At 39.0% G+C, this 23,672-nt stretch overlaps 1 protein-coding gene across 2 annotated transcripts; it reads left to right on the top strand.

Moving 5' to 3' along the window:
* The first annotated feature begins 1,956 nt into the window (after positions 1 to 1,956).
* On the top strand, positions 1,957 to 23,368 carry DR1 (down-regulator of transcription 1). 2 transcript variants are annotated; one of them, XM_007122220.4, is made up of 4 exons: positions 1,957 to 2,922; positions 13,547 to 13,710; positions 14,422 to 14,570; positions 21,346 to 21,431. In XM_007122220.4, the coding sequence occupies exons 1-4, from the start codon at positions 2,703 to 2,705 to the stop codon at positions 21,368 to 21,370; spliced, it is 558 nt and encodes a 185-aa protein (XP_007122282.1). In that variant the 5' UTR covers positions 1,957 to 2,702; the 3' UTR covers positions 21,371 to 21,431. The 2 variants fall into 2 exon arrangements, with proteins under 2 accessions (XP_007122282.1, XP_007122283.1); XM_007122221.4 differs by lacking the exon at positions 14,422 to 14,570 and having other exon boundaries at positions 1,958 to 2,922; positions 21,346 to 23,368.
* Positions 23,369 to 23,672: the final 304 nt, after the last annotated feature.

Here is a 23,672-nt window from a genome sequence, read left to right as displayed (position 1 = left end):
CCCCCCGTTTGCCGGCATCCAAAATAAAGCAAACTTTCCTGTCCACCAACCTTGCCTCTTTATTGGCTTTTCAGCGGCAAGCAGCCGGACGCCACTTTCGGTTACAATGTCACCCTACTATTTATATTTAATTAAATTTTCTCTCAGCCATGTTATGTATGGTTTATTATTAGTTGAAGACTGCCCAGACCTGGTAAAGATGACAATCATAAACACATCTGTATAATAATTCATAATGTTAAAAGTGCTTTTGCATAGTCTCATTTGACTTTGAATCTTCTGAGTTATATATTATTTCCATTTCTAGTTGAAGAAAAGGAGACTTGGACAGTGGCCTGTCTAAAGTAACGAAAAACTGGGACTGGAACCTAGGTTCCTTTACTACACATTTCTTGTTTATGCTACCACAGAACCCCGTAGTGATAAACCATTACTGGAATAACAACACATATGCTCTACTGATTTATGTATCATAACTCTATAAGCCTATGTAGCATAAATGTTACATGAACAAGCGTAACTATCATTATTACTTTTTTCAGGAATAATATTTGGGTCAGTGATAATAATGTGATAATTTGGGGGACATTTTTTGCTAGCTAGCTTTTTCAGTCTGACAAACTTGGTAAGGCTGAGATAAATTTAGACACTATAACTCTTTAAATTAACAGTAAACTGACTTACAAAAACACTTAATACGGTGCCAACATCTGCACCAACACATTCCTTCACATTCCTATTTTGAAGAAAATTTAAAAAATATTGTTTTATCAAAGAAATTTTATTTTGACTAAACTTAGGAACACTGAAAAACAAGTGTCTACACTTAAGAAATTAAAGAACCTGCAAGTGTACTGGAGAAAACGCTAAATGAAAAAAAAAAAAAGTGTAAGTAAGGTCTCCTCAAGGTGCCACATCTAGGGTCTTACACCGAAATAAACTTTGAAACATTTCAAACAAGCCAGCTGCTGCCAATGTATGGAGAACAAAGTATCCCATTAACTAAAGTGCCTAAACTGATTTAAATGGTATCTTGGTAACCTTTTAGAAATTGCAACACGCTGCTATTTATAACACTGCCTCTTCAAAATTACAGTATGGCAAACTTAGTTTTTAAAAATAATGCAATTTTTGTTATGAACTTGACACACGTTTGCTTCCCTGGAGAGAAGCAAAAATCAGAGTTAAGATACTTTAACACACTTTTTTTTCCGCCTTATCAGAAGCCAACGTGCAATACAACATGAAAAATGTCCAAGTTGGAACCTTGTAATTTGGCTCATTGTACACTACGCCTTTCCACTACGTTGGATCTTATTTCTAGTTTCCAGCTTAGCTATTAGTAGTGGCTGGGAGGGCAAGTCACTTCTCTGAATGTTTCATTTCGTATAAAACCAGAAAATGGGTGGAGGACCATACAGAGCTTTGAGCCGAATAACGTCTATTAGTTATCATCAAAAGCTTTTTCCTCCGGACGATGCAAACCCAGGCACACGGGGTTCTGCTTTGCCCGCATCCCACTACCGAGCCTAGGCTTCGTTCCTCTTTCTTTCAACCTCAATTCGGGCTCCTGAAGGGTAGCAAAGAGTTCTTTTAACGAAATCCAGCGCTCCTTTGTCCCCAAACTTGGCTAGGAAAGGATTCCGAGGCCTCAGCTGGCTGAGAGAAGGTAGTGGCGGCGATCCACCCTCGCCGGGCCACCCACCCACCCACCCGAGTCTGGCGCCGAAACCCCGGCGCGTGTTTGGGGCTCCCCGGTACAGCGAGGCGCGCGCTCGCCCAGCCACTGTTCCTGGTAAAGGGCGGGATGCCAGGACGCGTGCCGGGACAGCGGCAAGCGGAAGCCGCTGGCGGAGAGGACGGGCGGTTCCCGCCAGCGCGGGTGGGGGAAGGGCGGCAGCCACACCCGGAAGTCGGTCTGGAAGGGAGGGGGGAACATGTGTGGGCGAGGCTTCCGGTAGCGCAAAGGGTATCGGGAGAGGCTTCCAGCAAACCTTCTCTGGCCTCTGGAGGGACGGACCACCGTTGCCGCGGCTTTGGCTTCTGCGATCTGCGTTCGGGCTAAACGGCCACAGCGGCGCCACTGCCGCTCCCCTTGTGCCTGGTTCTGACCGTATTTGTTCCCCGGAGGCCGCCCCGGTTACAGCAGCGGCCGCGGCAGACATGTTGTGAGGCGGCGGCGCGGGTGTCTCAAGGATGGTTTGGCTGAGGCGGCAGCAGCGGCTGCTGTCGGCGGCGGCATTGGCAGCGGGGGCTCCGGCTCTGTAGAGCCCAGCCCGCTGGGTGTCCGCCCGGTACCGCGGCCAGACCAGTGCTCCTGGACCTTGCCTCTGCTCCGGCGCCGTTGGAGAACTGTTAGGCGACAGCGCACGCCCCTCAGAGGAGACACGAAGGGGGTTCTCCAGTGCTCAGATTTCCGGACCACCTAGCCTTCCTCTCTTCGACCTGAGCAGTGCTGTCCCCAGAATCGTCAGCCCCCCTCCTCCCCCAAATTTGCTCCCAGCCTCGCCCTGAATCTTTCACACACGCGGGTGTTCTACGCCCTCTCGAGCCAACCGCTCGCCCCTTAATTTTCTGCACCCTCTTCTCAGAGCGCCCCCCGGATTGCTCTCCGAGGGCAGCCTTTTGAAAAATCTTCGTGGAGCAGTGGACCAGAACTGGGGAGTTTTCAAAAGTCGGGGCGCGAGAGATAGGAAGGTACGATGGCTTCCTCATCTGGAAACGATGATGACCTCACTATACCCAGAGCTGCTATCAATAAGATGATCAAAGAGACTCTCCCCAATGTCCGGGTGGCCAACGATGCCCGGGAGCTGGTGGTGAACTGCTGCACTGAATTCATTCACCTTATATCTTCTGAAGCCAATGAGATTTGCAATAAATCGGAAAAGAAGACCATCTCTCCAGAGCACGTCATACAAGGTAAGTGGTATGTGTGGGATTTTGTTTCAAAGAGGGGCAGGGGACAGACTGCTAATCGCGTGACCCGTTCATGTCAAAGCCTTCAGTCCTGTCCCCTCGTTAGTACTGATAACTGAAAAAGCTGCGCGGGCATAGAGGCAAGCCGGTGCCTTAAAATCCCTGTGTAATATTCTCGTGGTCCTTTTCAAACAGCGAATGCAGGTAAGGGTTGCAAAAGATTAGGTCAGCTGACATCCCCCCAAATAAGGTAGTAGCAGCGATCTCAATTCACAGCCAGGTAAGCCCAAGCAACAAGAATTTTGCCTACCTGAAGTGGAAGCTAGACGTGACAACTGAGAAGGTGCCTGCCTAAAGTGGAACCTAGATCATGACAACTGAGAGAGGAACCCAGAAGTTCTGCCTTGGAGAATTAGAATTCAGACCGGAAGTTCAGGCATGAGTGGAAAGGGTACCCCTTCCCCACCCGACCTTTTCACCAGTGTAGAAAAGATGAATTTTCAGAACACGAGTAAAAATATTCTTAACGTGCATGTTCAACTTTGTAAAGTTTATTAGTGTTGGATAGAGAGAGTATATTTTCTGCTTTAAAAATGGTTTCATGGTCCTAACGTTCATCAACAAGTTGCCAAAGCACTCCAGTTCTATTCTGTAAGAAAAGGGGCAGTGTTCTTTAATCTTCCTTCCCCTCCTTCCTTACTTTCTTCCTTTTTTCTGTAGCTTGCTTTGTTCCATGGAGATAGATTTTTAAAGCTTGGGTTGAAAGATTGTGAGAGATGTTTTTCATGGAATATTTCCCACTTGTTTCCTGCTGTCATCCCCATTTAGATGTAAACGCTTCAGCTTTTATTGAACAGCAGTTCTGAAAGTTTAACAGTTTCTTCTCTCATCTTGGAAAGGATTTAGTTCAGTTAATAGGGATTTGGGGGACCGTATTCTGATGGTTTGTTTCAGGGATGGGGAGACATTTACTAGTCATAATGTTTTGGGAAGCACTTTCTGTGACTTGTACATATACTCTTATGAAAAGGTTGCATTCTATTTGAGGTGATAACTTGCTTTTTATAATAACCCAATTAAAATTCTAACAATTTCTTGATTGCTTTTGAAGTCAGAAAAAAAATCATGGTTAATTTAATTTTGGTAGGCAGGCCGTTGTCTACCATTTTATTTTTAAAATTTAACTTTTTAAAAGGTGACTTCCCTGTTATTCTGAAGTAGAGGACACATCTGCTCATATTCACCATATGCAGTATTTTATGGTCAATATTGACAAAATGATTAAATGATTCATTTTTGATCCTTAATGATGTGTAGGAGGTAGATTTAAAACATACTCTGCCATTTCCATTTCAGTACATAAGGAGAAAAAAAATCCCTAGGAAGAAGTATATTTGATTTTAAAGCTAGTGTTTTCTTCTACTTGTTTGGTGTACTCTGGCAAGTAAAATGAAAGCCAAGTTGTCTATGTTTCCTCTTGTGTTTTTATTTTCACATTGTGCAGTTGTCACAAGTCTTTCACAAGATTATCCAACACAAATAGCTGTAATTACCTTTTACAACTCATAAAAGAGAAAAAGGATCTTTTATCAACATTGTCTTTCTAATGAAAATTGCAAAAGATTTCAAAAGGATCTGCCTAAACATTTGTTTACACCACAGAAGTGGGGATCATTCCAAAAATCTAAAAACACATTACAATCTGTCTTCTTGGGTAGAGTTTATTCTTTTCTAGGATATATTTAGATTTCTGATTGACATGATGGAAGAAAAGTGCAGCTGTAGTGAACAGTATGCTAAACAGCTCAACTTTGGAATATGCTAAATTCAGTTTAACATATGAGTCAAAAAGTTCCAGTGAAAGCATTTTCCTGTGTACTGAGGATGATTTATTAATTTTAAAAAAATCACGCATTAACCTGCTACAACCTTAACGAATTTACCTTTTTTTTTCTTTTAACATTGCCTTTGTTAAGTGGATAAGGACCTACATTTTATCCCCAAATTCTCCTCAGTTAGGGGAATAGATTTTATACATTTATAATCTCATATTGATATCATATTGCTTAATCATTTAAAGAAACTTTTGTCTTGAGTGATTAAAATTTTTTAAAAGAAATCCTTAAGGTGTGTATTTTTTTAGGTGTTTAAAGTGTGTGTTTTTAGACTAACTCTAGAAAGCTGGGCATGATATTTTTTATGCTGTTCTGTCAATGTTGATTATTTAAGAATGTAAGATATAGCCAAGTGGAATAATGTACGTTTTAAAGTGGTTTGATTTTCACATGTTGAAGTTTGGATTTTTTTAGTAATAAGTTTAATGAACTAAACTTTGCTTCAGAACATTTCACTTGTTCACTTGCCACTTTGCTTTACCTTGTCAGGGCAAATTAAGCATTTGAGGCAGTTCTGTAAAATGCATGCAGAAGTTAAAATAATTTTATTGCCAGTAAATCTGAAATTACATAACTAGTTAAAATTTTAAAAAATTATCTAAATATTTTGCTTATTTTTAGTTTAAGAACATGGACTTTGAAGATCACATACACACAACAGAGGGAGTTCTAAGCTTATAAGGTGTTCCTTTTATTTTGTTGCTGGGTTTCTGTGAACACATATCTTTAAATGAATACTAACATGTTCTGTTGCATTATGGAAAGAATTGACATTGCGAGTTAGGAGCTGCAGGTTCTGTACTGGAAAGTCTGGCCTTAGGCAAATCTGTTAACTAAGGTTTCCCCATTTATGTATAAATAATACTTAATGGTTTCAGGTATAATTAGCAATTACTGAGAATCTGTCAGGATTGAGAAATTTACATGAAATATGCTACCATAAATAATAATTTAAAAACTTTATAGTGATACTGATTGAAATATAAAGCTGAAAGTCTGTTATGTTTTTTGTTTTTGTTTGTTTGTTTTTTTTGCGGTACGCGGGCCTCTCACTGTTGTGGCCTCTGCCGTTGCGGAGCACAGGCTCCGGGCGCGCAGGCTCAGCGGCCATGGCTCACGGGCCTAGCCGCTCCGCGGCATGTGGGATCCTCCCGGACCGGGGCACGAACCCGTGTTCCCTGCATCGGCAGGCGGACTCTCAACCACTGTGCCACCAGGGAAGCCCGTCTGTTATGTTTAACCTTACATCATGATGCCTTTTGTAAAGCCAAAGTGTAAATAAGAATATTTTAAGTGATATGATTTTATTTCTGCATTTTAAATCTCTTGCTACATTTTTTTTCCCTCATGTTTTTGAGAATAGTAAGTGAAAGTAGTGAAAGTTTGAAAAAGTCTCCTAGGATTCACTTCTTCAGGAGTTGTGTTGCTCCAAGCTGTATGTTGAAGGACTTTTTTTAAAAAAAATTATAATCCCTCTCACACTGGTACTTTGGTAAAATACCAAAAAAATGGATCACTAGAAAAACAAAATGAAATTTTTTGATACTGCATTCAATAGAAATAAAATTACTTGGTCAAATTGCTATGAAGTTTCTTTTTTTTCCCCAGCTTTTTGAAATATAATTGACATATAGCATTGTGTAAGTTTAAGGTTTACAATGTAATGATTTGATGTGTGTATATATTATGAAATAATTACCACAATAAAATTAGTTAACACAGCCATCACTTCACATAGTTACAGTTTTGCTGTGAAGGTTCTTAAAATGCTTACTTTGAATTTCCGTACTTAACTCATTGCAGACCATTACAGGCATTTCTGGCACAAGTCCATGGACCACACTTTGAGAATCTTGCTCTAAAGCCTAAACCACAGTCTGTTTTGGAAAGTGGATGTGGAGCAGTTTTGAAATCAGAGGATCTGAGTGATTGCAGAGAAGTTGTAATAATAATAAGAATGATATTGTATTGCCTAAATAATCATCCATACTGAAATTTTTTTCTGAAGGGACATGTAATTTACATTGCACAATTTATCACATAATCAGGTACTTTTCAAGTTAGGATTTTACTGTTTTCTTTAAAATTGATATGTCTTGTTTTTGTTTTCCTTCTGCCACCGAGCAGTTACTTTTGAATACTACTGTGTACTTGGCACTGTACTAGATACTGCTAAGGATATAAAGATGAATGATATTTGATTCTTGCTCTGCCATCTCATTGTTGTCCCAGATTCCCACGAGTGGTGATACCATAGAGGGCATGATTCTTAAGGGTCTTTTTCAGGCCAGTAAGCCAAGAAGTCACTTTGGCCTACATCCTCTTAATGTATTTTAAGTTAACTATATCACCTCCATACCTCCATCACCTAACATACAAACAAAAGAAAATAGAGAAATTAGAGAATGCTATTTTTTATATTTTAGTTTTGTCAAATGAAAAGCATGCATTATGCATTTGAAGTATAAAGTAATTCAAACAAATTCATGTTATAACAAAACTTTTGAGGAGTACGTCATTTTTGGTAAAAGATACGACTGTATTAAAATTGTTGTTGGGTGGACATTTTTACCTTTTTTTTTTATGTAGTTGTCTTAATATCTGTTTTTCAAATTGAAAAAAACATGCTAAATGTTTTTTTTTTTTTCCTTAATATGCCATGTACTTTTCTGGGTACAGTTTTAAGATAGATGGCAGAGGGTAGCAGACAGACCTCTGAGAAACAAGTGATATGTGTTTTATCCACAAATTTAAAAATATATATATTATTATTTATTTAATTTATTTTTTTGGCTTTTAACTCTGAGATCCTTAGAGTGAGGGCCATCAATAGTCCATAAAATCCCTTTGTACAAATTAGAAAAAGGCATTCCTTCCATGTATTAATTTTGTATCCTGCAACTTTACTGAATTCATTGATTTGCTCTAGTAGTTTTCTGGTGGCATCTTTAGGATTTTCTATGTATAGTATGTCATCTGCAAACAGTGACAGTTTTACTTCTTCTTTTCCAATTTGTATTCCTTTTATTTCTTTTTCTTCTCTGATTACCATGGCTAGGGCTTCCAAAACTATGTTGAATAATAGTGATGAGAGTGGACACCCTTGTCTTGTTCCTGATCTTAGAGGAAATGCTTTCAGTTTTTCACCATTGAGAATGATGTTTGCTGTGGGTTTGTCATATAAGGCCTTTACTATGTTGAGGTAGGTTCCCTCTGTGCCCACTTTCTGGAGAGTTTTTATCATAAATGGCTGCTGAGACACTCCTTCCTTAAAAACCTTTACTACCATCTGCCAGAAAAAGTGCTATAATAAGCATACAAATCTATGATGTTTACAGTATGAATGGCTCTCCTCAGATATGCTGCTGTTGTGCACTGAACCACCTGCACAACTGTTAACTGATGGCCCTGCTTAGGAGCCATTTTCCTTATCCTTTAAGATTCTCCTTTATGTAAAATGGGGATATTATTACTACATGATAACAGATGATGTAAAATATCCCCGTTTAGAAAATTCTGTATCCAGTTACTCATATCCGTTAGCCAAAATGTGTTTAAAATTAGGATTAAAGTCAATGCAGTTTTGAAATTAAATTTATGGCTGCTCCTGTTGAACCATTTTATTGAGAGTACAGTGTTTGTACTCAGCATTGAGAGTATAGCTCTTTCAATAATATTAATATTAACCTTGGATTTACTTGCAGTTTTTCTTTTTTTTTGAAAACAGTGTTCTCAACCTTAGATGTTTTTAAAAGTGAGTTTTTTGTTTTTTAACCCAAGCCCTCCATGGTTTAAGGTAGATTGGATTGAAGTTTTTAATGTCTAGTCTAGTAATTCATGACATTTTGAAGAGTTCTCTCAAGTGTATTGATTTGTTAATTTTGTAAATTTGATATACTTGTTCAGCTTGAATTTAATGGTGTGATAATGCATAGCTATACATTTATTTAGGCCCTGTATACTTACTAGCATACTCTTAAGTGTAAGAGAAAAGATAAAGATGAATTTAAAAAGTCCCCGCGCCTGCCAGCTTGTGACCTCGCGGGGCCACCTCCGCAGGTCTGCTGCGATGCCCGTCGCGGTGGAGGATATCATGAGGCTCCTGTGCTCCGTCTCTGAGGAGAGGAAAATGCGGGCGGCCGTCAGGCACTCCGGGAGGGGTGGCCTGGTCACAGGGGCCGTGGCCTTCGTTGGTGGTTTGGTGGGCGGGCCACCAGGACTAGCCGTTGGGGGGGCCGTCGGGGGTTTGTTAGGCGCTTGGATGACAAGTGGACAGTTTAAGCCAGTTCCTCAGATCATAATGGAGCTGCCACCTGCCGAGCAGCAGAAGCTCTTTAACGAAGCCACTGCCATCGTCAGGCGCCTGGAATGGACGGACGCCGTGCAGCTGACCATGCTGGTCATGGGCAGTGAGGCCCTGCAGCAGCCCCCCCTCGTCAGGCGCCTGGAATGGACGGACGCCGTGCAGCTGACCATGCTGGTCATGGGCAGTGAGGCCCTGCAGCAGCAGCTGCTGGCGTTGCTGGCCAACTACGTCACCAAGGAGCTCTGGGCGGAAGTGCAGTGCGACGACTAGGCCTCTGCTCCGGGAAGTGGGGTCCATTTAGATGATTCCCCCCAACTCATGGAAGGTGACTGGTGAGCTGCAGGAAGCCCCACATCATCAGAATATTACCCTAAACTGTAGCGAAGTCTCCTGCTGGAGAGGCTGGGGCTGTGCTATATCATGTTCTGGAAATTATTTGAGAAGATGCTGTGTTTTGTGGCCGTGTGCACCTGTGTGCCCTGACAACCTTTCAACTGGGAAGCTGGTGAACAGTAAAGCTGTGACTGCTGCCACGTAGTGGCAGTTTTCTGAGTCTACTCTGCTCACACCGGAGCTGGAAGAAGGTTCAGCCTTCTCATCTCATCACGTGAAGATGATGCCTGTCCAGGCAGCCGTTGCCCGACCAGCCCTCCCTTGGGACCTTGGGGCTGTCCCCTGCTGGAATCAAGTTTACCTCTTGAACGCTCCTTCCCCACCCAGTGACTTCTGAGTGGCCTCAGGGAGGGGGCAGTTGGCCTGCTGAGTGAAGCCACAAGCGTCAGTGGCACCCAGCCCCTACCCCAGTAGCTGCCCAACTGGGCTCTTGCCCTCCCAGGGGCTTGCTTTCCCCATCTGAAAAGTCATAGTAGTTTTTGAGTGATGTTTTTTAAATTAAATATTTTCAGTAAAATTATTGCTCTTTCTGAAGTGGTAGAATTATAAACTATCTCTAAGAAATGTGTCCACCCTAAATTTCCCCTAATACTGTTTTGCTTTGCTTTCAGAACCACAACTTGACTGAGTGTCATCATACTACAATAAATGTTTTCTGAACAACAAAAAGATGAATAAAAAAATAAAAGATGAAAAATATGTCCAAGTTAAGGGACTCTTACATGTTAGACACTGTGTTGTTAAATGCCTTAGGTTAGTCTCTTGTTGATTCCCACAATCCTTAAAGTATTAAAAATATAATAGTGAATACTTAATTTTTCTCCTTCTGTGGGCCAGCCTCTGTTCTTAGCTCTTTGTTTATATTCATTTATTCTTTACAGCAACCTGATCTGATGAGATGTAGGTACTGTTATTCTTGTTTTAGAGGAACAGAGGTGAAGGAACTTACCCTGACTCACACAGCTAATATGAGGCAGAGTTGGGCGTCAGTCCCTGTGGGGCTGCATGCTTAACCACTATAGTGCTTTTGGTTGTAGGAAGATATTATGAAATAGATGCTGTTTTCATTTTAGAGATGGGAAATTGAAGCTTAGAGATATTAAGCAACATATCCAAGGTTAGATAAATACAGTGACAACCAAGTTCCAAATTCTAAGTCTATCTTATTTCAAAAGGGGGAGATTACGTCTGTCTAGGAAGATCAGGCAAGCTTAATTTGAAGATATAGTTTGACCCAGGCCTTGAATGAATTACTGTCAGCATGAATGTGGGAAACTGGTGCCTGTTGGGAAACATTGAGTAGTCAGGTTTAGCAAAGTATGCAGGGATTTAATGGCAGAAATAAAGCTGGAAAGGTAAGTGGGGCTAGATCCTGGAGAACCTTGTTGTAGGGCTAAGGAAATAAGACTTTTATTTAATTAATTTATTTATTTAAATTAAAAAACTTTTTTTAAATTTTTGGCTGCATACGGTATTTTTCTCTGGCTGCGTTTGGTCTTCATTGCTGCGCTTGGGCTTTCTTTTAGTTGCAGCGAGCGGGGGCTACTCTTCGTTGCAGTGGATGGGCTTCTCATTGTGGTGACTTCTCTTGTTGCAGAGCACGGGCTCTAGGCATGCAGGCTCAGTAGTTGTGGCGTGCAGGCTCAGTAGTTGTGGTACACGGGCTTCGTTGCTCCGCGGCATGTGGGATCTTCCTGGACCAGGGCTCAAACCCATGTCTCCTGCAGTGGCAGGCAGATGCTTAACCACTGTGCCACCAGGGGAGCCCAATACTTTTCTTTAGAATAAGAAAATAAGACTTTCCCTTAGAATGTGGTGGGACACCTTAAATCATTTACTGATTTCTTTTGGTACTGTGTCCAGCCAGTATTATTGAAAACGCACTACTATGCTCGTGCCTTTAAAAAAGAGAAAAGAGGGACTTCCCTGGTGGCACAGTGGTTAAGAATCCGCCTGCCAATGCAGGGGACACAGGTTCGAGCCCTGGTCATGGAAGATCCCACATGCTGCGGAGCAACTAAGCCCGTGTACCACAATTACTGAGCCTGCGCTCTAGAGCCCGTGAGCCACAACTACTGAAGCCTGCGCGCCCAGAGCCTGTGCTCTGCAACAAGAGAAGCCACCGCAATGAGAAGCCCGCACACCGCAATGAAGAGTAGCCCCTGCTTGGGGCTTCCCTGGTGGCGCAGTGGTTAAGAATCCGCCTGCCAATGCAGGGGACACGGGTTCGAGCCCTGGTCTGGGAAGGTCCCACGTGCCGTGGAGCAACTAAGCCCGTGCGCCACAACTACTGAGCCTGAGTGCTACAACTACTGAAGCTTGCGTGCTTAGAGCCCGTGCTCTGCAACAAGAGAAGCCACCCAATGAGAAGCTCGCGCATCGCAACGAAGAGTAAACCCCCGCTCGCCGCAACTACAGAAAAGCCCACGCACAACAACAAAGACCCAACGCAGCCAAAAAAAAAAAGAGTAGCCCCTGCTCCCCGCAACTAGAGAAAGACCGCGTGCAGCAACAAAGACCCAATGCAGCCAAAAATAAATAAATTTATTTTTAAAAAAAAGAGAGAGAGAAAAGATAAAACTTTGGCTTCTAGCATTGACACTTAGAAAATAATGTCTGTCAATTCAAGTAAAAAATTCAGGTTGCCTAATTTTCACTTAATTTCCTACTATACTCCAAACTCCTCGAGGCCAGCGATTAGGTGGTGGTTAATTTGGTAAACAGAACTCAAAATAAGAATAATGTCTTATTGAAATTTGGGAGGCACAAAGGGAGGGTCTGTAAGTTAATTAAAATTCAAGTAATAGCAGTCTGCTCTTTGGCATCACATTATTTCTAAAGACGGTTGATGAAAACAGCTTAATATATGAAATAATTAAAGTTGTAAGTCATTCAAAATGCCTTAAAAACCACAGCTTATATAGGAATGTAGATTTTAAAGGTATATTTGGTATTCTCCTTGAAGAGCAAATTCCTAAAGTTGGAACTTAGGGCATATTTACTGAGGGAGTCTGGCTCATCATAGTTGTTGAAAGACTGTAAGAACTGATGAACTAACTTAAGTTCATTTACTGTGTTTCTCACCACCTATATTTCATCACTGGCTCAGAAAGCAAAATATGATTTTGGGGCCTTAGCATTTAGAAAACTATATAATTTTAAATACCGTGAGCCAAAAGGAAATTTTATGCTTTGTCTTTCTTGATTACAGAAGACCTTTTTTTCTTACAAATTTTTCTTTCTAAATGTGAAAAAATAAAGGGAGAGAATTTTTTGTTAATGTTTCTTCTATCCTTATAGTCTTCCTTTATCCCAGTTTTTCTGCCATGTCACTTTAAATATTTTTATAGTGTTTCCTGTTAAGTTTTATTTTCAAGGGAAACTTTGGTTGAATATAAATGCTGAATTTCATAAGCTCTTTCCACCGGTATTTCTTAAACTTGGCAGTTTGAGTGTCTTTGCTAAAAATACTAGTTTCCTGTTGGTATATTAGACAAAAGAACTTATCTATTCTTTCATCTTATCCTGCTGAAAGTTAGAGCATGTGTTACCAGCCTACTTTTTCTAAGCCAAATGGTACAAAATGTTTTATTAACAAATATATTCCAAATATTTGCTTTTTTTGTATTCTTTGAGAAAGTGATGACTTAATGGTTGATTTACTATGAGTGGTATAGGAAAAATGTTTTCTTACTAAAACCACATGTTCTTACATTGGATTTTTTTTTCCTCCAGGAAATGCTTTGGTTTTTAAAAAATTAGAAAGAAAAGGAAAAGTGAAGGCCAGTGCCTTGAAATGTTCCTTAAGTTTTAACTAATTTGCCATCTAATATTAAGAAAGTTTGATAAAATATTTTGTCTTAGCCATACCGATGATTATTGTGCAGCTATAAAATAGGTAAAATTATTAGAAAGCAACAACCTTCCCCTCCAACCCCCAGCCCAAAACCCTCACCAAACTTAATGTTCCATAGGTGAGGGAAAAAGTTGTGTTTTACCACTTTTTCATATTTTCATATTTTCATTTCCCCAGCACTAGAAAGTTTAGGCTTTGGGTCTTATATCAGTGAAGTAAAAGAAGTCTTACAAGAATGCAAGACAGTAGCATTAAAAAGAAGAAAGGCCAGTTCTCGTTTGGAAAACCTTGGCATTCCTGAAGAAGAGTTATTGAGACAGCAACAGGAATTATTTGCAAAAGTAAGTAACACGTTTTAAATTATTTTCATCTGAATCTGACCCTTTTTGCTAACCAAAATCATAACTGGTTTCTAAAATCATTTCCTTAGTCAACATACGTACCCCCAAAATTTTCTTTCTGTGGCTGATTGTTAGATCATAGAGTCTGATGTTAGGTCTGGCTAGTTTTTTACTTTATATAAAAGCAAATATTTGCAGCAGCCTGTTTTCTGAGGAGAACAACTCCAAATAACTACTGAGATTTTATTTTGATGTTTTTTCAGGCAGAATGGCCATTTAAAAGCATGAAAAGTATACCTATTCTTAAGATTTAAAATGATAGACTGGTGAGAAAATATTGTATCAAATTTTTAGATGAATGGCATATAAGAAAAATCTGATTAACATCTACTTTGTAGTTAAATTAGGTCTTTAATACACCTTTAAAACATTCTAATCTTAAAAACTTTGAGGGGCCAGTGGAGCAGAGAAAGGGAGAAAACTTTTCTCCTTTCTTGATTGTCACAGTTCTTATGTCCAGTCTGTGAAGGATTAGCAACAAGTACTAATATCCCTTTATTTTTTAAGAAAGGAGGGGATCATAGGGAGCTGGGACTGAATGGAATTTGTGGCTAGTCTCTTAGAATTTCACCAATGTTATCTCTGTACCATCTTCTGGGCCTGCCTTGGCCCATCCTTAGAATCCTGGGTACCTTCTTCATTCCCTTCCAGGTCCCCTTGGTGGCAAGTTCTGTAACACATTTCGGAGTCATCCTCTGTGGAAGATCATATTTTCCAAAGATGACTGCTATAGTATATCTCACCCCTCGTGTTCTCCCCATGGTTCACTGTTCCTTGGTGTTACAGCAGAGGCAACAAAGGTTGGCAGCATTTATTACCTAATAAAAATACCTAGGGATGAGGATAAGGGGATACAGAAGCCCACACAGCACAGCTTCCACATGGAGTGAATAGACACTACAACCAGTATGCACGCATACCCCATGCTGATGGCAAAGACCAACACAAAAAAGCTTTCCATCAGTCCTTTCCACTCAGGCATGGGATGCAACGCCTAGAATACCTACAGGTATGTAGGGCAAGAACCAGAGGAAGAAATTGAGAGAGAAAAATTGGCATTTCCTTCTTCTCTACCAGGTTCCTTGAAGCTGGGGAGAAGACAGTTACAGAGTACAGTGATTCTTGAATGTGACTGAATATTTACTCCACATAAGACTCAGAGCTTAATAACCTGATTATTAAGAATGCAAATCACTGTTCAAGGCAAAATTTATCGGCTGGGGCTGAGGTACCTTAATGGTATTTTTACTTTATCTTCTTTGTACCTCCTCCCCACCTACCCTGCAAAGGCAGGGGCAAGGAATTATGAACTTGAAAATTTATGATAACAGCTTAAAAAATAATCCATTCCATTTTTGGGTACTACTGAAATGCTCAGATTGCTCAAGCAAACTGTCTATATGTAAATATTTTTTTGAAATAAAGCATTTGACTGACTTTCCAGTGGGAAGATCTTGAAAGTTAGACCTAAATCGTTGGGCCAGAGGTTGTTCTATGGCAAAAAGGATGTAAAATATGGAGTGTTTCAGTTCCATAGAGATACTTATTTCATCATGGGATAGAGCTGTGTGGTCATTTATAAATGTCTGTCCCTACCATTAGTCTGTAAGCTCCCTGAGGGCAGGACCCATTATTAGTTGTATCTCTAGCACCCACCTAACATGGTAACTAGCACAGGGGAAGTATTCAATAACTATTTGTTGAATGGATGACTGAGTTGGGTTGGTAAGTCAAGGAAGCACAGAACTCTAGGGGTGGAAGAGACTTTTGAAAACCATTTACTTCAACCTTGATCTTCCAAATTACAATTCTGAGGTTCAAGGAGGTTAAAGAACCTATTTACTGTTATTTAAAAAAAAGAGGGGAGAAGGTGATGTTGTTTTTTCCCTACAAAGTTCTGGCTTCTCATTTGAAATTGAAAGACAGGTTTGGTTTGAATAGAAGAGGTAAGAATTGCTACCAGTTACTGTAATTACCATTAGAACTGGAAAATACCATTTTAGGTCATCTGTTCCAGATTAGTACCATAACTGATCTCTTTGCAGTCATAACAACCAGTTTCGTTTATATTTAAAAGCATTTGAATTTTAAGTGTTATCAAGCACTAGACAGCAGATACCATTTAAACTAATAAGGAAGATAAAAGCTTACCAACATTTGAGTTCTAAACATGTGTTAATCATGTTGCCAAGTAATTTACCAATATTATTTCATTTAATCCTCACAACAACCTATGAAATAGGTGCTAAAGTGGAAAAGCCTTTGAGGCAGGCATGAGCACATGCAAACAGTGTTATAATCCATATGAATATGAGGTACCAAATGAGGAGTGATAATTTTTTTTAAAAGCTAATGGCAGACTTCCCTGGTGGTTCAGTGGTTAAGAATCTGCTTGCCAAAGCAGGGGACATGGGTTCGAGCCCTGGTCCAGGAAGTTCCCACAAGCTGTGGAGCAACTAAGCCCGTGCTATGAGGTACCAAATGAGGAGTGATAATTTTTTTTAAAAGCTAATGGCAGACTTCCCTGGTGGTTCAGTGGTTAAGAATCTGCTTGCCAAAGCAGGGGACATGGGTTCGAGCCCTGGTCCAGGAAGTTCCCACAAGCTGTGGAGCAACTAAGCCTGTGCACCACAGCTACTGAGCCTGCGCTCTAGAGTCTGCAAGCCACAACTACTGAGCCCATGTGCCACAGCTACTGAAGCCCGTGTGCATAGAGCCTGTGCCCTGCAACAAGAGAAGTCACCGCAATGAGAAGCCCACGCCCTGCAATCAAGAGTAGCCCCTGCTCTCCGCAACTAGAGAAAGCCCGCGTGCAGCTAGACTAGAGAAAGCCCGCATACAGCAACGAGGACCCAACACAGCCATAAATAAATAAATTTATTTATTTAAAAAAAAAAAAAGAGGCATGAAATAGCAAGATGTCTTTAAAAAAAAAAACTAATGGCTATTATTTATTGAGTCTGTACTATTGCAGATCACCTACAGGGTGCCAAAGGAAATATTTGATAAAAGGAAAAAGATGCTCTGCTAAATACTTTATATACTTTGCAGAGTTCTTAATGAGTAATACAAATTTTACTATACCCATTTACACCTTAAGAAACAGACTCAGAGATAGAGAAGCTTGCATGAGATCAGATCATTTGTTCTACAGATATTTATTAAAGTCTTCACTATTTACCAGATATAGTGCTAGGTGCTAGGCTTCTAATAGTATAAAAAAGAGACATGGTTCCTATCATTGTGAAGCTTAGTACTGGGAAGGATTGACTTAAACAAATGAAAGGGTAAGTACCTTTTGACTCCAAAACCTGTTCTCTTTCTACAATACTGTGCTAATGCTCTAGCCACCATTTTGTTTGCTTAAATTTATTTTGGAACTTTTAAGTGAAATGAACATGCTTTATCATTTCTAGGGCAAAAAGTTGAATGAAAAATAACTGACTGACTGCCATATCTGTCTTCAGCTCTCTACCTTTGTCATCTGTTTTGTTTTGTTTTTTTCCCCTTACCTCCCTTCTTTCTTTCTCTGACCTATGGGTGAAAATACCCTAGTATTTCTTTGCTATTGTGAGAAAAATCAGAAGAGAAGTAAAATTATGGCAGCCGCTTAGTGCTTTTTTTCCTAGAGCATAAAGTACTTTAGTCTTAAATATAAAAGGAACTGATAAATTATTATAACATCTTTTTCATAACTTTCATTTCACTTAATCATTTAGACCTTATTTTATATGCCAACACAATAGCAGCCTCATTTGAAGCTATCTTTCACTGTTAGCAGCAAATATTTGAAAAGGAGGTAATCTCTAATATGTTGAGATTAAAGCTAGCTGTAAATTATGAATGAGTTATTTTAGTGTGTCGAAGTGGGAAACTTAAAACACAATGAAAATCTCCAGAAGAAGTGAATTAGGAAGTATATGCCTACTTACTTCTCTTTCACTCTTCCATTTTAGAAGGAAAATACTTGGGATGGATTGGGTGAGAAGCAAAAGGGGAAAAAAGAAAGCAGAATAAATACACTGAAATTTTTAATTTGTGGAAATGAATACAAATAATATTTACCAATCAACATTGATTTTAAAGACACTGGAATGCTTTTATGTTCAGAGAGAAAAGTATGGGTGCTGATATGGGGTGATGATACCTAAAAGTCAGGTAAATTTTTAGTGTAACGAGTACATGTCTTTGTAGATCATTGAGCAAACTACAAGATAAAGCAACTTTGCAATGAGACCTGTGTAGAGACTTGAAATTATTTGAATTATCTTTTCTGTGCCACAAAATGGCATCTATTTATAGTTGATTAGGCCACAAAGTAGGTATTATTAAATTGATTAAATCGATATATTTTGTTTGCCCTACCATTTTCAAGTATTTTCTGTGAAGCGTTCTTAGTCTATTTTGAACTCTGGGTATTCCTGTCATAAAAGTAAACATGCCTGTGTGTTATGGAAATATTTTCTATATTTCTTTATAAAAATGGGTAGAAGTAGTTACTAGAATACCTGGTCCTTAATTTCCTAAACAAACGCAAAAAACGTTTTTGTCTTGTAGGGAAGGTATAATATAGGTATATTAACAGCTGTATTATGAGGTTGACTAGTCTCATGTGGAAGATATAAAGAGATCCCCAAGTACAGAGATATCACATTAGATTTTAATGATATAGGAGTGTGCCAGTTACTAAGCAGTTATCTCAGCATGAAACCCTCCTTTCTATGTTCTGCTTTAAGACTGGGCCCAGTACTCTGCAAACCACGTTTCTGTTTTCTAGCTGACTTACTTTAGATTATGCTGCCGGTAGGGGGCTCTATAGGGAGATTACAGGGCTGGGTGGAAGAAGGCACATGTTCCTTTCTTTTACTTTCAGTTGGCTTCAAGTTCCTTTGAGCAACCCAGCCATGCTTCACCCTGGCTGCATCATTTTTTTCCTGTAGTGGGAATTGAATCTGGTTTGCAGTTTCTCTAATACAGAAGCAGCCTGAACATGCATCCCCTTCCTCAAGAATTTGGGTCTTAAACCTTGAGGCCCTCCTCTAAGCTCAGAGATGGTAGTAGTACCAGCCAATTTATGCCCCTTCTTCAGAAGTCTGAGTTTCATTTCCATGGGTTGCTCCTCTAAGCTTCCAAGTTTTAAAACTCCCAGCCTCTTCCCTTGTTTCCCCCAGTTTTAGGGTTGGTGGCTGCTTCCTGTAGTTGCCACCCACATATCTTAGTGTTCATTTCTTGCCTTTTCAGTTACCTAGTTTCCACCTTTATAACTTGGTTAATAATCTTTTATATGACATTCTTTCTATTTCCCTAACTAGTGTAACTTCTATCTCCTGATTAGACACTGAATGATACTGGAAGGAATCAGGAACAAACTTAATGGAGAAACTAGTATTTCAGTTTGACTTGAAGGAGGAGTGGAATTTCAGTAGGTGAAAATCAGATTTCAAATAGAATGACTATCAGCATGAGTAAAGGTAGCAAAAATGGGAGGGTATGATGTGTATTTAGGAAACACTTTATGTTTATCTAGGGGTTTTTATGGTTTTTTTTTTTTTTTTTTTGCGGTATGCGGGCCTCTCACTGTTGTGGCCTCTCCCATTGCGGAGCACAGGCTCCGGACGTGCAGGCTCAGCGGCCATGGCTCATGGGCCTAGACGCTCCGCGGCATGTGGGATCTTCCCGGACCGGGGCACGAACCCGTGTCCCCTGCATTGGCAGGCGGACTCTCAACCACTGCGCCACCTGGGAAGCCCTGGCTTGTTTTCTTTGGAGCACAAGACAAATGTTTTGAAAGAATATTAGAGAAATACATTGGGGCAGACAGTAATTTGGAGGGTCTTGAACTCTAGGCTGAGAAATTTGGACTTAATTGGTAACAATTAAATGATTTTTTTAAAAAATTACAGATTAAACAAATTTATTTTATTTATTTATTTTTATTTATTTATTTTTGGCTGCGTTGGGTCTTCATTGCTGAGCGCAGCTTTCTCTAGTTGTGGCGAGCAAGGGTTCCTCTTCATTGCAGTACACGGGCTTCTCTTGTTGCAGAGCATGGGCTCTAGGCGCCCGGGCTTCAGTAGTTGTGGCACGCGGGCTCAGTAGTTGTGGCTCGCAGGCTCTAGAGCTCAGGCTCAGTAGTTGTGGCGCATGGGCTTAGTTGCCCCGAGGCATGTGGGATCTTCCAGGACCAGGGCTTGAACCCATGTCCCCTGCATTGGCAGGTGGTTTCTTAACCACTGCACCACCAGGGAAGTCCCTAAATGATTTTTTTTAAGTGTAGTAATTCTCCCCTAAGAATGTTTGGATAATACATTCATGACAGATTATTAAGAAAAGTTAGGAATGTACATGGTAAAATCTTAAGGTTATGCTGAGCCTCATTGTTTTCCCACAAAACATTCATCCAGTCAGAAACTACTGGGGTCTGTATGTTGGGAATGCAACAATGAATATGGAAACATTTTCTGTTCTCCACTCTAGTGGAGAAAAAAGATGTATACTCACATAATTAGAGAACAAATGGACAGGTATGGGAATGCATAGAGAATTACAGAATATGAAATAGAGCAGAAAATGTGACCTAGAAGGACCAAGAAAAACTGAAAAGTGTTGTGTGTTTTAAATGATAACTAGCAATTGGCCATTCATAAAGGAGTGTATGAGCCAGGCTTAAAGAATAATTCTGAGAAAAGACAGAAATGGAGAAACAACATTGTTTTGGTAAACTCTAATGGGAAATTATATGATCTTTTCAAAAGCAGATTCGTTTTTCCCTTCTTGGTGTGGTTTTTCTGCTAATGGATGAAATTAAATTGGGAAGGAGCCTTAGCTCGTGCAATAGGGCATGTAATGCATACGTATGCATCTTGGTTTCTCAAATCCTGTGGTGGTTTTTATAGAGGATATTTCAAATGAATGGATTTTAATTATCCCACTTAAATTCAGTGCTGGATAAATAATTTTCACTAGTGTGTATGTGGGAAGGGTATGTTCTTTGTGTGTACACACGTGTGTATTTACAGAGAGAGGGGAGAGGGACAGAGGAAGAAAGAGATGTACCTATAGAGTAGGGAACTGTGATAGAAACTTAAAAGAAATATCAAGGTAGCTAGTGCATTCACGTACAGTACTTTTCCCTAACAGAGGTATTGTGCTAGAGAACTTTTAAGCCACAGAAATAATTTTTAGATTGCAAGTGTTTACGTCAAAATTACGAGTTGAGAGGACAGAAGAATCAAGTGAAACAAAAGAGAGAGAAACACAGGGAAAAGGAACCAAAGAGTGAATGTTGTGATTTTTCTTTAAACTTTTTTAGGTTCTTCAGTTGAACCATTATGTAGCATAAAAGGAAACTTTTATCGAAAATTTTTATGGAAACTTTTGGAAACTCTCCTTAAGAGAATTGAGAAGAAGCAATCTCTAATTATATTTTCTTATAGAGTTCATGTTGTCCTGATGTACAACAACTATATCGTGGTTGGAAAATATCCAAATTTGATAATGACTAAGCTTATGAAAGTGTGCATGTTGTAGGTTTTTTTAAAAATTACTATTTTTTTTAATGTTTTTTGTGTTTAGGCTAGACAGCAACAAGCAGAATTAGCCCAACAGGAATGGCTTCAAATGCAGCAAGCTGCCCAACAAGCACAGCTTGCTGCTGCTTCAGCAAGTGCATCCAACCAGGCAGGATCTTCTCAGGATGAAGAAGATGATGATGATATCTGAAATTCACCAGCTGAGTTTCTATTTCCTCTATACATGTTTTTCCCTGCACAAGAAAACAGTGAAAGAAATGCTTATCTGTAATTTTGTATGCATCTTGATGGACTTACCATTGGTATTCTAGGGATGTCTGCCGTTAAGTTTCATCTATTGTGTGCTATTCATGTAAAAACTGTCTCTTCGAACTATTGAAAATTTAAGGCTCAGTATAATATCAATTTTGAATTTTTAATGGTGTTTATGAAATTTTAGATAGCAGTGAGTCCTTTATTTGATCAATAAACAGTGTTACAGAAAACTTCAAGTTTATAAAAATTCAGTGAAATTTATACAGAAGCTCTAAATCTTCAGTTGCATTTCCTCTGCCCTTTTAACTAAACTAAAAATTGGGAATTTTAAATTATTGGGGGGGAGGTGCTATGTGATGCAGTAGATATTAGATCAGGCTGGTGAAAAAACAAAGAGTTCAGTTCTGTAGTATTTGGATTTTTTGTCTTTTAAAATGAGTATATATACAGGCACTAAATATATATGCTCAGATGAATATACTTGTTTTAAAAAAATCTCAAACAAGACATTCAAAAACTAGGATGAGTATGTTCAGTAGTAGTTGTAAAATTTGGTAGGTTATATTTTGTTTTTGTTTTATGTAGAGGTAAAAACTAAAGTTTTATTATAGCATAATTCATCTTGAGCTACACTATTACATTTCAAAGACTGCCCCGTTTTGAGGACTGTCATGATTCTTAGTATTTTACTCCAATGATTGTTAATAGTATTACTTGCTTAGTCCATCCATGTTTATTGGAACTTGTGAAACAATTGCTTAGGTTCCGTTGGTTTAACTAAGGTTCATGAATATTCAAACCTTTGCTGGGGGAAAGAAATGAAAGTTAATGAGCATGCTTGCTATAAGACGGATTTTTTTGTAATTTAATTTGTAGTCATAGTTTACTTATTGTTTGTTTTTAGCATTACTTTTACAATTTCTTGACTAGATGGCCTAGAGTGTCCAATGCTTCCTTTTGAAATGGCATCATTGTCTCCATCATAATTGAGCTTTAAAAAATGATTGTTTTTGTTTTGTTTAAGAAAGTGTATCATAATTGATCAGCCCTATATGAAACATAGTTTCAACCTGCTCATTACAAGGGAAAAGCTTTAATTTGGTTCCAATAAATAAACTATGGTAGTGATTTTTATAGGAATCCAGTGTGTTGAAGAACTGGCCTATTGTTTGTATTTTGAAAACAGAATGGAAAGCCACTTAAGATAGTATGAAGTAATCTAAATTCCTATGTCAGTTGCCAAATCATTTAAATTTGTATATTCACCAGGTCTAAAGACAGATTGCGGATGCCAGGATTCCAATTTTAATTGAAGAGCTAAATAAGTAAAGTTTACAAGTATTAGATTTCTTAATGATCATATTTTGCAGTTTTAGAAAAAGTGAAATATTGTCATACCTTTATTAAATACACTTTTTCCATGCCACAACTAAGTGAATCTTGCTTAATGTTTTGAGTTGAAGTTGGTATTGAATCCATGAAGTGCATTTGGACAAAATAGAAGGGATTGTTTTTTTAAAAGTTTAAGTACCAAAGGTAGTCTAGTCTAAGAAATAATAAGTTAATAAGTGTTGGCTTTTCTAACTTGTACTGTAACATCCTTATACTTTCTATTTTAAGTATATCTGTTTCTTATGTAAACAACTTAGATATTTTTCCATACTTTTTTTTTGATGCAGAGTTCAGGTTAATTAATATTTTACTGCATCTGATAATGTATTATATATTTGAATCCTAGTGACTTTTCATTTTGACATTCTTGTGATTTTCATATGCTATATTCTTCAAGCAATAAAATCTGATGTGTTTTATAAATTGTTTTTATATTTAATGATCTATATAGATTAATGGCATGAGATTTCTGTTATTACCATTTTTACTAGTTTCAAGAATCCTAGGCCCAAAAGACATTTTGATCATTTGGTATATAGTACTTGACTTTCTCCTCTGTTTGCTGTTATTTCAGAAAATGTGGTTTTACTTGTATTTTTGTAATTTACAATCCTAGGGTGCAGGCATAACAGAGCTAATTAAGCAGTATTTTACTCTTAGCTTATTTTTTAGCAGTTAACTATTACATTCTGTCTGTTGAGATTTTTAAAATCCTTTGGAGAG

Source organism: Physeter macrocephalus, chromosome 4 (assembly GCF_002837175.3).
Source record: "Physeter macrocephalus isolate SW-GA chromosome 4, ASM283717v5, whole genome shotgun sequence".
NCBI classification, from domain to species: domain Eukaryota; kingdom Metazoa; phylum Chordata; class Mammalia; order Artiodactyla; family Physeteridae; genus Physeter; species Physeter macrocephalus.
The sequence above is the reverse complement of the archived record's forward strand: the minus strand, read 5'-3'. Positions and strand labels throughout refer to the sequence as shown.

Excerpts from the sequence above, each read along its gene's own strand:
- DR1 (XM_007122220.4), top strand. The coding sequence starts at position 2,703 with ATGGCTTCCTCATCTGGAAACGATGATGACCTCACTATACCCAGAGCT. Across the intron at positions 2,923-13,546 it reads TCCAGAGCACGTCATACAAG|CACTAGAAAGTTTAGGCTTT; the intron begins GTAAGTGGTATG and ends TCATTTCCCCAG. Across the intron at positions 13,711-14,421 it reads AACAGGAATTATTTGCAAAA|GTCCCCTTGGTGGCAAGTTC; the intron begins GTAAGTAACACG and ends ATTCCCTTCCAG.